Below are 13,228 nucleotides of genomic sequence, written 5' to 3'. Positions count from 1 at the left end.
AGAACCAGCTGACAAAGAAGCACCGTAAGCTAGGAAATGTCTATCACGGCCTCACTGGTGACAGGAAAAGGAGAACAAAGCAGTGTCAGTATCAGTTTTCCTCCTTCCCAGCAGCAGAAATGAATGGATGTGAGAGTCATCTTGCAAGATAAGAGAAATGGGTCCTCACACTGTGACAGGGATGTGACCTTTGTACCCTCCCGCATCCACCCGCCACTGGAGGGTTTTCTCTTACGAGAGGTGCATCCTGTGTCTCTGCCTGTCCTCCTCCCCACAATCTCCTCTAAAGAAACTGTCCACCAGCCTAACAAAGTGGCCACTGTGGATGTGCGAAACAACAGGAATTCCCACAGACAGGGAGCAGGAAGAAGACCATCAGGGAAATGTAAAACACACTGACACTGTTAATTAAACATGTCAAGCTCAATATTAATTTATGTGAAAAAGTGAACCAAAGTGAGACGGTGTGTTTCCCTACCTCAGCACAATGGCCAGTGTTTATGAGGCTGCAGGGGGACACAGATACGCAGACACTGCTTGGCTGACCAACACTGTGTCTGTGCCACTGCTCAGAACTTTGGCAGGTGAAGCAATGGCCTGTCCAGGAAATGAGGGATCCACAGCCGCTGCTAACCTCAAATACAGAGGCTGACAAGAGTGATTCTCACGGACCTGTGAGGTCTGGAGGAGAAAAGATGCTGTATCGGCAAAAGAGAGGCCTGAGCTCACAGCCAGAACTTGCCCGCAGCTAGGTGAAGATCAGTGAGCCAGATTCTGAGCCTCAGTCTCCTCAGCTCTGAAGCGGGTCTGAGACCCCAACCCCACCCCATGGTGGAGGGTCCCCAAGGCTCCATGAGCATACATTTCATAGACTGTAGCTGGTGATGCAGTTATGGGTGGTGCTGAGATTTCAGGGTAACTTCGTCCCTGTTTGGGCTTCCCAGGTGGCGCTAGTGGTAAAGAACCCACCTGTCAATGCAGGAGACGTAAGAGACATGGGTTCAATCCTTGGGTTGGAAAGATCCCCTGGAGGAGGGCATGGCAATCCACTCCAGTATTCTTGCCTGGAGAATCCCATGGACAGAGGAGCCTGGCAGGCTACAGTCCCTGGGGTTGCAAAGAGTTGGACACGACTGAAGTGACTTAGCATGCATGTACCCACTTCCCTGTTTCAATGTTCTTGGGACATCAGGGTCCTGGCAGCCCCAGAAGAATGGTCTGTACACTTACTCTGCCTCCCATTGCCCTGTAAAGTCATAATCTCTGAAAGCAACTATCAATGTTTTTATGGTTTTTTCCCTAACACTCAACTGCTGTCTATGGGGTCGCACAGAGTCGGACGTGACTGAAGTGACTTAGCAGCAGCAGCAGCAGCAACATGGAAAATACAACCGTTTTCCAGCCCAAAGCAAGCACATTGCCATCCCTGTGTGAAGTCTAGCCAACTTCTAGCAAATTCAGCAAAGACATATGTTTGCCCAATTTATAGCCTGGATTCTTACATAACGGAAGCCCGCAAAGAATGAGAAAATAGTTTGAGGAAAGCAGATACTTACTGAAAGTTATGATTTGGGCTGTGTGTTGGACCTAAAAGGAAAAAAAAAAAGACAAGTTATTAATACTTCATGATTTGGAATAAATTTTTTTCCAATCTGGCCCGTGGTAAAGGCAACCGCAGCCCAGGGTGCTCATTTGTGGTGAGCCATCTTCAGCCTCCAGCTCTGCCCCTGCCCAAGATTATATGCCAGGGATGGCAAAAACCACTGAGGATGGAAGGGGGGCTCTCTGTTGATGCAGAAACATCGGGAGATATTTTGTAAATTTTTGCTGTCTTTTCTTTCTTCTCATCTAACCTTGATTCACAAGATCTGTCTTACTCACTGGTGACAAAATGGCTGGGGCATTGTAGGGACCTCCTCATAACTAGGATGAAAGGGATACATTTCTGTCTGCCAGTTGATTGCTTTGTGCCACTTGTGATAAGCACGAGAGTACAGAATTGTCCTCACCTTCTGTTCCCCACTCATCCTCTGGGCTGGGTCGGGTTTCGTGGGTGGGTGGGTGCTTGTCTGGATCACCTGGGCCTCCCCCATGGGGGTGACCTCCTGACACACAACATGTCTGGCATTATTTTCTGCACTCCAGGTTTATAGACCCCTCCATCTGCGTGTATTTTCTTTTATTACTAGCAAATGGGTAACAGGTTACGCTGGGGACCTCACGCACAATGGGAAAGGCCTCAGGGAAGGGTTTTATTGATTTCCTCTCTGTTGCTTGTGTGTGTTCAGTTTTAAACTGCAAATTAATCTGTACTCGGTGGCTGGGGACCTTCCTATTTGATAAGCAATGTGCCGGGGGCTGTGCCCACTCACCGAGTCGCACAAACAGGACACCGGTGGCAGTGATGGTCTTCACCCCATTGGTGGCCACGCACTGGTAGTAGCCGGTGTCCGTCGTGTCCAGGTCCTGGATCCGCAGCCGGGAACCGTATTCCGTCTTGCGGATGATGACGCGCCGCGGCTCCTGCACCACGGGGGCGTCGTTCTTCAGCCACCGCACACTGGGTGGCGGGTTCCCCGCCACCTTGCAGTGCAGAATCGCTGTCTGGCCTTGGACTATGGTGATATTGTTAACTGGCTCCAGAAAATTCAGAAAGTACCCTGCAAAGGAGAAGAGTCAGAGAAGAGCAAATGTCAGTGAGAACTGGGAGAAAGGGCTCCCTGGGGCGCCTTCTAGGAACTGCTTCAGGGAAGGTCTGATGTTCACATACAAACCTTCCAGTCTCCTTAATGGCTTAATGGGGGTAATTATATTCTAGAATGTTGCCTCCAACACTGAAGGAGCAAATAGGGAACGAGCTGCTCCTGAAGAAACACAGGGTTAGGTTCCTGATTGCCTATGCTCACAGCATTCTCACCAACTGATCAATAAAGAACCTTGTTTAGTGTGCTTCAGTTTAAAGACACTTTATTTAATAAGCACTGTTGATTCATTAACGTTGAGCTCACAACCAACAGCCCTATAACTTGGTCTGAAAGAAGCTTATCTAACATGCATGCTTTCACCCTAAGGCACTTATTTCGCTTACAACACCAGCTAGCACTTCGGCACCATTATTGGGAGCATTTTAAATAGCCAGTCACCAACAAAAAGCACAAAAATGCAAATACATGGGACTAAACAGACCATGGAAAGGACATTTGTTTACAGTACGAGCTGGGGCATTAGACAGAGTGTTGTTTTGTACAAGCTCATCAGGGAACATGTGCATCAGCAATTCAAAATTTTGACTGCTGTAGGTATGTCTATGGATGCTGTGAGAATTGATTTTGGGGTTACAAACACATTTTAGGTTATAAGTAAACTTGAAAATACGGAATCTGCAAATAATGAGGATCATATTCTCTTTGCAAGCACTAAATCTAATCTAATCTCACTAATTTATTAAGCAAATTCATGCTCAGAAAGTCCATCCTCTTTCCTACCACACCATCAAACACAAGCCACAATAAGGAAATGAGAAAAAGAAAGTGTGTGACAAAACAAAGATATCCTCACAAACAAGCTAATCATTGGTCTGAACAGAACAAAAATAACAAGGCTGAGTGTTGCTGAAGGCTCTGTCCTACTGCACCCATGGCAGGAGCAGGAAGAAACCATCCCAGGTTCAAATTCAAGAGGGAAAACAGAGCCTAAAGGTACCCGAAATACAGAGCAAGTGGGGCTGGAAATGCTGCCCTGGAATATGGGGCCCCATTCAATCACAGTCAGGAGCTCTCAGCTAGTGACACAAACCATGGGGAACAAGAGGAAGTGAAACAGACAGCAGTTGGGAGGGATTTGTGTGTGTGTGTGTGTGTGCGTGTGTGTGCATGTGTGTGTGAGCACACATGCTGTTGGTCAGGGGCTGGAGGGATACTCTCTGTTAAGATAAACATGCACACTAAAATTCCATAACACCAAAAAAACCCGCTAAGGCTAGAGAGACAAGACAATCAATCATCAGGAGATGAGATCACTGCAGACAAACTAAGACAACAGAGCAATCTGAAAAAGACTATAAAGGATAGTACTGTTCTAAATCTTTTGTCTTGATTTCTGGTTGGTCTCTTTTTTGTTTTATTTAATGAAGTAAAAGATGGAAAGATGGCACATATCTGTATTACTGACTTAACTGGATGAAAAATTATAGGATTTCTAGTGGACCCCGGGGATAAGTTTCACAGGCTGGTTGAAGGAGACAGAAGAAGCTAAAGAGGCAGGAGGCTGCAAATTTCAAGATGAAGATAGTTTCCCTTCACAAGAGTGGGTATATATCTGTGTAGAGAGGTGTCACTAACTAGTGTTGATTACTATTTGTGATTATTATTAACAACATTATTAGGTTCAACCTTTATTTTCTGCTAGCCAACCCCCTTTTTAATGCAGTGAATTAAGTTGTAGAAGAGAATTCTTATTGATGACACAAAGCCGGAAGGTAACTGAAATGTTAATGACAAAACCCTGGAAAGAGGCTAAATCAACTAGGTGACATTCTGGATGTCATGGTTGTTCATTAACCACACAGGCTCAACTTGGGGAGACCTGTGTTCCTACTGAGGCTCCTGCACTAGATCCTGCATTTTTGAAAACAAAATGAGATCTGATCTGACAGTCTGAAGTAGTTGCTATGGTATAATCTGGGCTGCCCAGATTATAGCAAACACGTCGTTTCACTGTGTTCTGGCCAGAACCCAAGTAGTTACAAATTGTTTAAGATTCAAATGCTTCATTAAGGCCTCATAACACTAAAAAGCACAGTAGGGCATATAAAATAGTCATCAAATCATAACTTAAAATAGCAAATGACATATTAGATTAAAATCACCATGATCTCTTCTTTCTGGTACAAGTTTAATTATAATTCTCATCTCTACACTGATGACAGTTTTTCCAAAGGCCTTTGACACTCCATGGCTTCCTGGGAGACACAGACATAGGAGTGTAAGGATCTATGTCTCCAAGCTGACTAGCAAAAATCTAAAAGGAGCAGGCCTAGGGTTCTGAGAGCTAAGACTGAGTCATCTATTTGGAGGACTGGCTTAAAAGCAGTCTGCCACCACCTCCCTCCATTTTTAGGGTATTTGCATACATCAACTTGGGACACCTCCACTGATCATCTAAATATCTTGAAAGATATAGGAGGATCTTCTTCAATGTGGAAAAAAAAAAATTAGTCAAGAAAGAAGAAAGGGAGAAAACCACTCAGAGGAGAAAGTTAAGGAGAGGGTTCCTTTTGTACAACTTATAGAAGGAAACCTGGGGAGAGTTCGAGACTGTCCAGTTACTTTAAATACAGACTGTCATTGTCTACTTCTTTTCAAGAATATCCTGTTTTTTCACATTGAAGGAGTATGAAAACCTGGACTCCTTCACCACTCCAGTGAACAGCTTCTCCTACACCCCTGATTGATAACTGATGGTGATTTAGACTTAGTCTTTCTTCCAGGAAGGCTCCTTTTCTGAGAAATGCAGAATAGGGAAGATGACCTTCTTCTTGGTTTGCCTTTCATGTGGGCACGGAGAGTGTGATGTTAACCCTGACCCACCGGGTGGGGCCCTGTGAAACCATCTATAGTAAGTCCCCTACATTGGAACCTTCAAGTTGCAAACTTTCAAAGATTTGAAAGTGCATTCGCATGTCTAATCATGTAAGTTAGTTCACATATCTGGCATACACTGTCGCATGCATGCATCCTCTACAAGTGGTTGCGCTTTTGTGTACTTTACTGTATAGAACTGCATAGAGTACAGTAGTTTGATATCTTTATTTCAAGCCCAGGATGTCTGGAAGCAAGTGCAAAAACAGTGGTGATGTAGCTGGTACTACTGTACTTTTCCAGGTACTGTACTGTAAGGTTGAAAATGTTTTCTTAATTTTTTGTGCTTATTTGTTTTTATGTATTATTTATAAAGAAAATATTATAAACCTATTACAGTACAGTATTATATAGCCGATTGTATTAGTTGGGTACCTAGGCTAACTTTTTTGGACTCATGAATGAATTGGACTTACGAGCATGCTCTAGGAACAGAACTCATCCGTATGTAGGGGACTTACTGAACAGGAGTCAGATGGCTTAACCAGGGATAGTGCCAGCATTTCCTTTTTCGATGCTTAATCAACTCTAGCTAACAAGGACTGGAGAAATCCATTTGTGCTGGAATCAAGCACCTTACACAGTTGATTTAATCTTTAAAGCACTCTTGATTATATCTGTTTACATGAAAAATCTGTAACAGGTAAATCCAGAGACAGAAAACAGATTAGTAGTTGCCAGGGGCTGGGGAAGGGGAATTTAAGGAGAAACTCTAAATGCGTGTAGGGTCTCCCTTTGGGGGTGATGAAAATGTCTGGAACTAGAAAGTAATGATGGCTACACAACATTAAAAATGTAGTCCCTAGGTCAGGAAATGCCTCCTGAGGAGGGATGGACATGATGAGACCAGGTGAACAAACCAGGTAAAAGCAGGTAGAGGGGAGGCAAAGGGGAAGAGGGCCACACTCTTGAAAGTATCCTTCCAAAAGTACTAGCGATCACCCTCAGCTTTGCTCATACCTAGGGTAAGACTTCCTCTGATTTTCTCCCACCCTGAGGTGCCCAATTCATATGGATTCTCTTCACTCTTGACCAGATGAACACTCACTCCTGAAGGCACAGCTTCCTCAATTTACAGAAAATGAAGGGGAAGCTAGTGAAGTGATCTAGTCCACATGTGGAGTTCTTGACAACTCTTCTCCATTCTACACCATCTAAACCAGTGGGGTTCAATGATGACTTCACATTGGGGTCACCTGGAAGCTGATAAAAATATCCACCTGAGCATCATGCAACTAAGTGCCTGGGAATTTGTCTAAAGCTCTAAGTGTGCAGCCTAGACCAAGAATCCTGCTTTGAAGGGCTGAGGAAAGAGAAAAACCAAACCCATCCAAGAATGAACTTAGAGCTGACCAGAAACAACACTGAGAAGCATCTCTGGAAGGGACACTAGGACTGGAAAGAATGCTTCTAAGTGACCAGCACCTACATCTGAGGAGTTCCAAGTACAATTGCATATAAAAGGCCTGTCCAGCTGGGAATGGACAAAAGGAAGGATCTCCACGGATATCATCCATGTCCCAACCCAGGCCTGAAATCAGCCTCCTTTATGCTCTGTGGGAAACTCAGAGACCAAAATCATGGGTGGATAACATCGCAACTTCATACATTCATAGCTCCCTCCTTAGGCAGGTGAACAAAAATGAGCCCTCAGGAAGAAATCAGAAAGACAAATAATGAAGAAAATCTAATTTATGCCCATGGTATCAAGGCTTCTGGTTCTTGATTCTGGTTCAAGGTTCTCTCCCTTCCTATACTCTCCCCTACTTTGAAGGGGGGGGGGTGTCCCCTGCTTTTCCTAAAACACATCCATCCAAATGATCCCTCATTGTGCAGTTAGCCAAGAACCTCTTGTCCTCGGATCTTTTCTATTTCTCATGGGTCAAATCTGTGCCAGAAAGTTACCTCTACAAAGGGTATTCTCCCATCAAAACAGCCTCTATTCATTCTAACCTTACCCCTAACACCACTGATCTTGGCCTGCGGCTATGGCAACATCTTTTTCTTTTTACATTAAGATGAATGAAATACATTTTGACATCAAGAATAACAAATGTTACTTTGAGGGGCATATTGCTTAATTTCAAGGCTACTTCTCTTTCAGATTCAATTTAGAATCATCCTGATAACTTCCACTTAAAAATTGGGATATTGATGGAGAGATAAGTGCATTTATTATGGGAAAACTATTAGATTTCTACATATTGTACAAATTTCCTACTGTTGCTGTAACACATTAGCACAAACTTAGTAGTGTAACACAACACAAATCCACTGTCACACAGTTCTGCAGGTCAGAAGTCCAAAAATCAAGGTGTTGGCAAGATGGTATTCCTTCTGCAGGCTCTGGGAGAGTCTTTTCCTTGCCTTTCTCAGCTTTTGGAGGCCACCTGCATGCCCTGGCTCATGGTGCCTTCCTGATATCACTCTAACTTCTGTTTCCATCATCAGCATCTCCAACAAGTGGCTCTGACCTTCCTGTCTTTCTCTTACAAGGACCTCTGTGATTACATTGGGCCATATGGATCATCCAGGTTTGTTTCCATATCAAAATCCTGAATTTAGTTCCACTGGGACAGTCCCTGTCCTATGAAATAAGGTGACACATTTCCAGGTTCAGGGATTAGGAAATGGACATCACTGAGAGGTCATTATTCTGTCCCTCGTGTATATTTTTCTTTTACCTTGCCACGTTACTGAACTACCTTAGTTATGATAGTTTCTGAGTTGATTGTCTTAGATTTTCTTTGCAGATATCATTTTCTTCAAATAAAAATAATATAGCCTTTTAGCTTCCATACTGCTCATATCTCCTCTTGCTTCCTACTCAGTACTAATGATTTCTGAGCTAACAATTTTTAACACTGAAATGTTACAGAGAAAAATACAGATATTAACACACTAGCATGAATGTATACAACAACAAGATTTTATGCAAACATTTTACCACATTTGACTTTGTTGTTGCTGTTTTTCAGTCACTAAGTCATGCCCGACTCTTTGCAACCCATGAACTGCAGCACGCCAGGCTTCTCTGTCCATCACTATCTCCCTGAGTTTGCTCAAACTCATGTCAATTGAGTCAGTGATGCCATCCAACCATCTCATCCTCTGTCGCCCCTTTCTCCTCTTGCCCTCAATTTTTCCCAGCATCAGGGTCTTTTCCAATGAGTCAGTTCTTCACATCAGGCGGCCAAAGTATTGGAGCTTCAGCTTCAGCATCAGTCCTTCCAATGAATATTCAGGACTGATTTCCTTTAGGATTGACTGGCTTGATCTTGCAGTCTAAGGGACTCTCAAGAGTCTTCAACACCACAGTTCAAAAGCATCAATTCTTCGGCACTCAGCCTTCTTTATAGTCCAACTCCCATATCCACACATGACTACCGGAAAAACTATAGCTTTGACTATATGAAAGAAAGAAAGAGTGAAGTCGCTCAGTCGTGTCCGACTCTTTGCGACCCCGTGGACTGTAGCCCACCAGGCTCCTCCATCCATGGGATTTTCCAGGCAAGAATACTGGAGTGGGTTGCCATCAAAGTGATGTCTCTCCTTTTTGATACACTGTCTAGGTTTGTCATAGCTATTCTTCCAAGGAGCAAGTGTTTTAATTTTGTGGCTGCAGTCACCATCCGCATTGATTTTGGAGCCCAAGAAAATGAAATCTGACACTGTTTCCATAGTTTCCCCATCTATTTGCCATGAAGTGATAGGACTGGATGCCATGATCTTAGTTTTTTGAATGTTGACTTACAGTAATTAAAAAAATAAGACATTCTGAAGTGTAACTAAAGCACACCCTTCCCTTATTTCTCCAGAGAATGAGTATGCACTATTACAATGCATATTTATATCATCTTATATTTATAGAATTTCCCCTGAAAGACCATCTTTGCTATTTTTTTCACTCAAAGTCAGCTTGGGGTTTCTCTGTTGATGCAGTTCATTTGTTTAATTACTTCATAATATTCTACTGTACAAAGAAACCACAATTTCTTTATCCATTTCCCAATTCAGGGGCAATAATTTGTTTCTACATTTTTACTAGTACAGACAGTGTTTAATGACAACTTGTATATATCTCATCCTGTACGTGTATGGGAGTAACCTTGCAAGCATCCACCTGCATGCATTAGTGATAAATCATAGGCCTTGAAATCTTTCATTTATCTATGTCTTAAAAGTGCTTGAAACCATTTGTACTCCACTGAAAGTGTCTGAGCTAAAGTGTTTCCCCTATAACTTTGCCAGCATTTGGTGTTTGTGGGGGGTGGTGCTTTAAAATGTTTGCCAATATGATGGACATGAAATAGTACTATTGTTTTAGGTTACACCTTAAGAATTCCTCATGAGCTCGAGTTCTTAGGAAGGTTTACTGGCCCTTGAGCCTCTCCTACTGTAATTATCTATTCAAATCTTTACATTTCTAACTTCTGCAGTTGATAAAATTGCTATCTTTTTCTTTTCTAATGTATGCTTATTAAATGAGAAATTTCCCAAGGGTTAGCCATTAAATAAGTTAATTTATTTAATCTCCATATGGTTGGTCAGATTCCACTTCTCTTATAATTTATAAATTTTTGGCTATGATGTATTAAAGGTATGCTTTAATTGCACTGCTGTCACAAAACCTAGTCTAGTGTGATGATAACTCTTTGATACCACTGTGATTTGCTTTACAGCCTAGTACAGTCAGTTCCTGAAATGCTCCACATTTGATTGGCAAGAATGCATTTTCTCTAATTGTTCAGTGCAGGGATTTATATATGCCCAATGATTAAATTTGTCAATTTGTTGCTCAAATTTTTAAAAATACTTAGTTTCAATCTATGTGTGACCATGAGTTCATGTGTGGTCTGTCACATTTGACTCTTTGTGACCCTCAGGACTATAGCCCAGCAGTCTCTCTATCTATTGGATTTCCCAGGCAAGAATACTGGAGTGTTATTTCCTTCTCCAGGGGACCTGCCTAACCCAGGGATCCAACTTGTGTCTCCTGCATTTCCTGCATTGCAGGCAGATTCTTTACTTGCTAAGTCATCAGGAAACCTTTAGTTTCAATGAGATACATGCTAACTGAGAGTGTATATGTCAAATAGCCATTATTAATTCTGTGAGGTGGAGTTTGTATATTGGAACCTATGTTCCTGGGTGCAATAAACTTCAAGTTTATTACATCATCTAGTCTTTATATCACTATTTAAGGCTTTTATGTCTAAAAAACCATTTTGTTGGATATTAATATAGTTACTTCAGAGTATTTTTGGTTAATGTCGTTCTACTCTGTATTTTTAACTTTTAATGATTTTTATGATTGTATACTAGACATGAGGGCTTCCCAGGTGGCTCAATGCGTAAAGAATCCACCTGCAATGCAGGAGATGCTGGTTTGATCCCTGAGTCGGGAAGATCCCCTGGAGGAAAGCGTGCCAAACCACCCCAGTCTTCTTGCCTGGAGAATCCCATGGACAAAGGAGTCTGGCGGGCTACAGTCCACAGGATCGCAAAGAGTCGGACATGACTGAAGCAACTGGGTATGCACTAGACATGAATTTTGTGAATAACATATAATTTAACATCCTAATTTAAAAGTATATATGTGTTAACCTACGAGATTGTTAACTGAGAGATTTTATTTTTGAAGTGTTAATTTTGCTTTTTAATTCCTCCTTCCTGTTTTCTTCTGTTTTTTTCCCCTTTATTCTCCCTTTACTTGTTCAAAAGTTACACTTAAGTAGTTAGCTTTATTACTTTTTATAGTCATACCTAATTTGGCAAAGTCTCCCAAATATAACAAAATACAAGCTCCTTGAAATGCTGTGAGCTGCAAACACCACCCCAACCACCAGAGCTTTGAATTATTGCTTCCCAATGTTTAGTTGCACTCCATTTGTAAGCCCCTAGTGGTCCTTATTACTGATGATTTTCGATAACAAAATTTATTTAGATTTGCCAACTTGGTTAACAAGTTCTTTCCTTGCCAACACTGCCTGCATCTCATTCCTTTCCCCTAGGTTCAACTGAGCTCTTCCTGATTCACATTTGCTCTTTGCATAAAAAAAAAAAAGGTTGTAAACACTCTTGGTCATGGTCTAAAATTATCTGTTGTTTTCACACTTGAATACCAGTTTAGCTGGGTACAGAATTCTAGACTGACAATTACACAACTGTCCTCTGGCTTTTGTGGTTTTGTTACAAGTCTTACCATTCCTTTGTGGATAATCTGACCTCTCCCCTCTTTGGCTCCTTTTCCTATTTCCCGTGTCTTTGCCATTCCAAAGTATCACTAGCTATGAACTTATTTTTATTTTAGCCTCAACAGGCCTCAGTGCTATACCCAACATCTGAAGGTTCATGCCTTCCATGAATTCTGTAAAATCCTCCATCAGTATCTCATGAAATACTGTTTCTCCCTTCCCCCTTTATTTCTCCTTTGACATCTCCTTCCAGATATATGCTGAACTTCCTTATATGAGCCTTCCCTGCTCTTCACCTACTTTTACATTCCCTATCTTTTTATAATTGTTAGCTCTGTGCCATCTACTGTCCATCAAGTTTCTAATTTTATCTACTACACTTTTCATTTTTAGAAGGTCTCTTTGGTTCCATTTCAAACCCACCACTGCTTTTTCTTCCTTCACCTTTAATCCTTTCAGTTTCATTGTTTACTAACGCATCACTCATCCTGGGCCTCTCTGAGTGTACTTTGTGATTTCTCACTGCAGGGCTGGTTTTTCTGTGGGAATCCCTTGAGGACCGGGTTCCTGAAATAGGCAGTGCCAAGTTTTCATGTTAATCCTTGGGCTCTTGATTCTTCCACAACATTCTGGTAATGTAAATTTGGTTTCCCGAGGTGCAGGTCCAAGTCTGATTTCTCATGGAAAAGCCTTCTGTGTGTCCCACCTGGAGCTAGGCTTGAGGCAAGCCCTCTCCTCACCTTCCTGGGCTAATGAGTGAAAATCTCCTCCTCTGTCCATGGAATTCTCCAGGCAAGAATACTGGAGCGGGTAGCTATTCCCTTCTCCAGGGGATCTTCCCAACTCAGGGATTGAACCCAGGTCTCCCACATTGCAGCAGATTCTTTATCATCTGAGCCACCCAGGAAGCCCATATTAAGATATAAGAAATGTAAATTCCTTCATTTCCTAAAACCAAACTTGATTTTTGTCTCGACCCCTTACTTTTCCTGATTGAAGGAAATGTAATCCATCCAATTCCAGTGAAATCAGTAACTTTAGCATATTGAGTTATTTAATGTAATCTCAAAATCAGGATTTTCTACTTCTGGGTATTTGCTCTAGTGTAAGCTCTCTCAGCATCAAAGCATGGAAGGATGTGATGTGTCTGCAGTTGCCTTTTGCCTGCACCAGCTGTTGCTAAGGTGTCCTCGTCTCATTGGTACCCCTTTCCTCCAGAGTCCATGGATGCATCCACATCTGCCCCATGGCCACATGGTGACACTGCCTTTCACTGTTGCAGCATGACATCTGCAGAATCCAACTCTTTATCTCAGATAAACCTTTTCCCATGAAAATTGGGCCAGTCTCTAAGGCTGCAAACAGAGTGGAACACCTCAGGGTTCCTTCCTC

At 42.3% G+C, this 13,228-nt stretch overlaps 1 protein-coding gene across 6 annotated transcripts in view; it reads right to left on the bottom strand.

The window, feature by feature from the left end:
• Positions 1-13,228, bottom strand: part of ROR2 (receptor tyrosine kinase like orphan receptor 2) — a 275,853-nt gene that overhangs the window by 32,533 nt on the left and 230,092 nt on the right. For all 6 annotated transcript variants that reach the window (XM_081523855.1, XM_081523881.1, XM_081523871.1 and 3 more), the window contains 2 exons: positions 2,373-2,660; positions 1,557-1,587 (listed from right to left, as the gene is read on the bottom strand). In XM_081523855.1, the coding sequence (XP_081379981.1) occupies positions 1,557-1,587; positions 2,373-2,660 (319 nt within the window). The remainder of the gene's footprint in view (positions 1-1,556; positions 1,588-2,372; positions 2,661-13,228) is intronic.

This window comes from Giraffa tippelskirchi, chromosome 1 (assembly GCF_054371585.1).
Source record: "Giraffa tippelskirchi isolate mGirTip1 chromosome 1, T2T-mGirTip1v1.2.pri, whole genome shotgun sequence".
Taxonomy (NCBI): Eukaryota; Metazoa; Chordata; class Mammalia; order Artiodactyla; family Giraffidae; genus Giraffa; species Giraffa tippelskirchi.
This window is presented reverse-complemented; position numbering and strand designations above follow the sequence as displayed.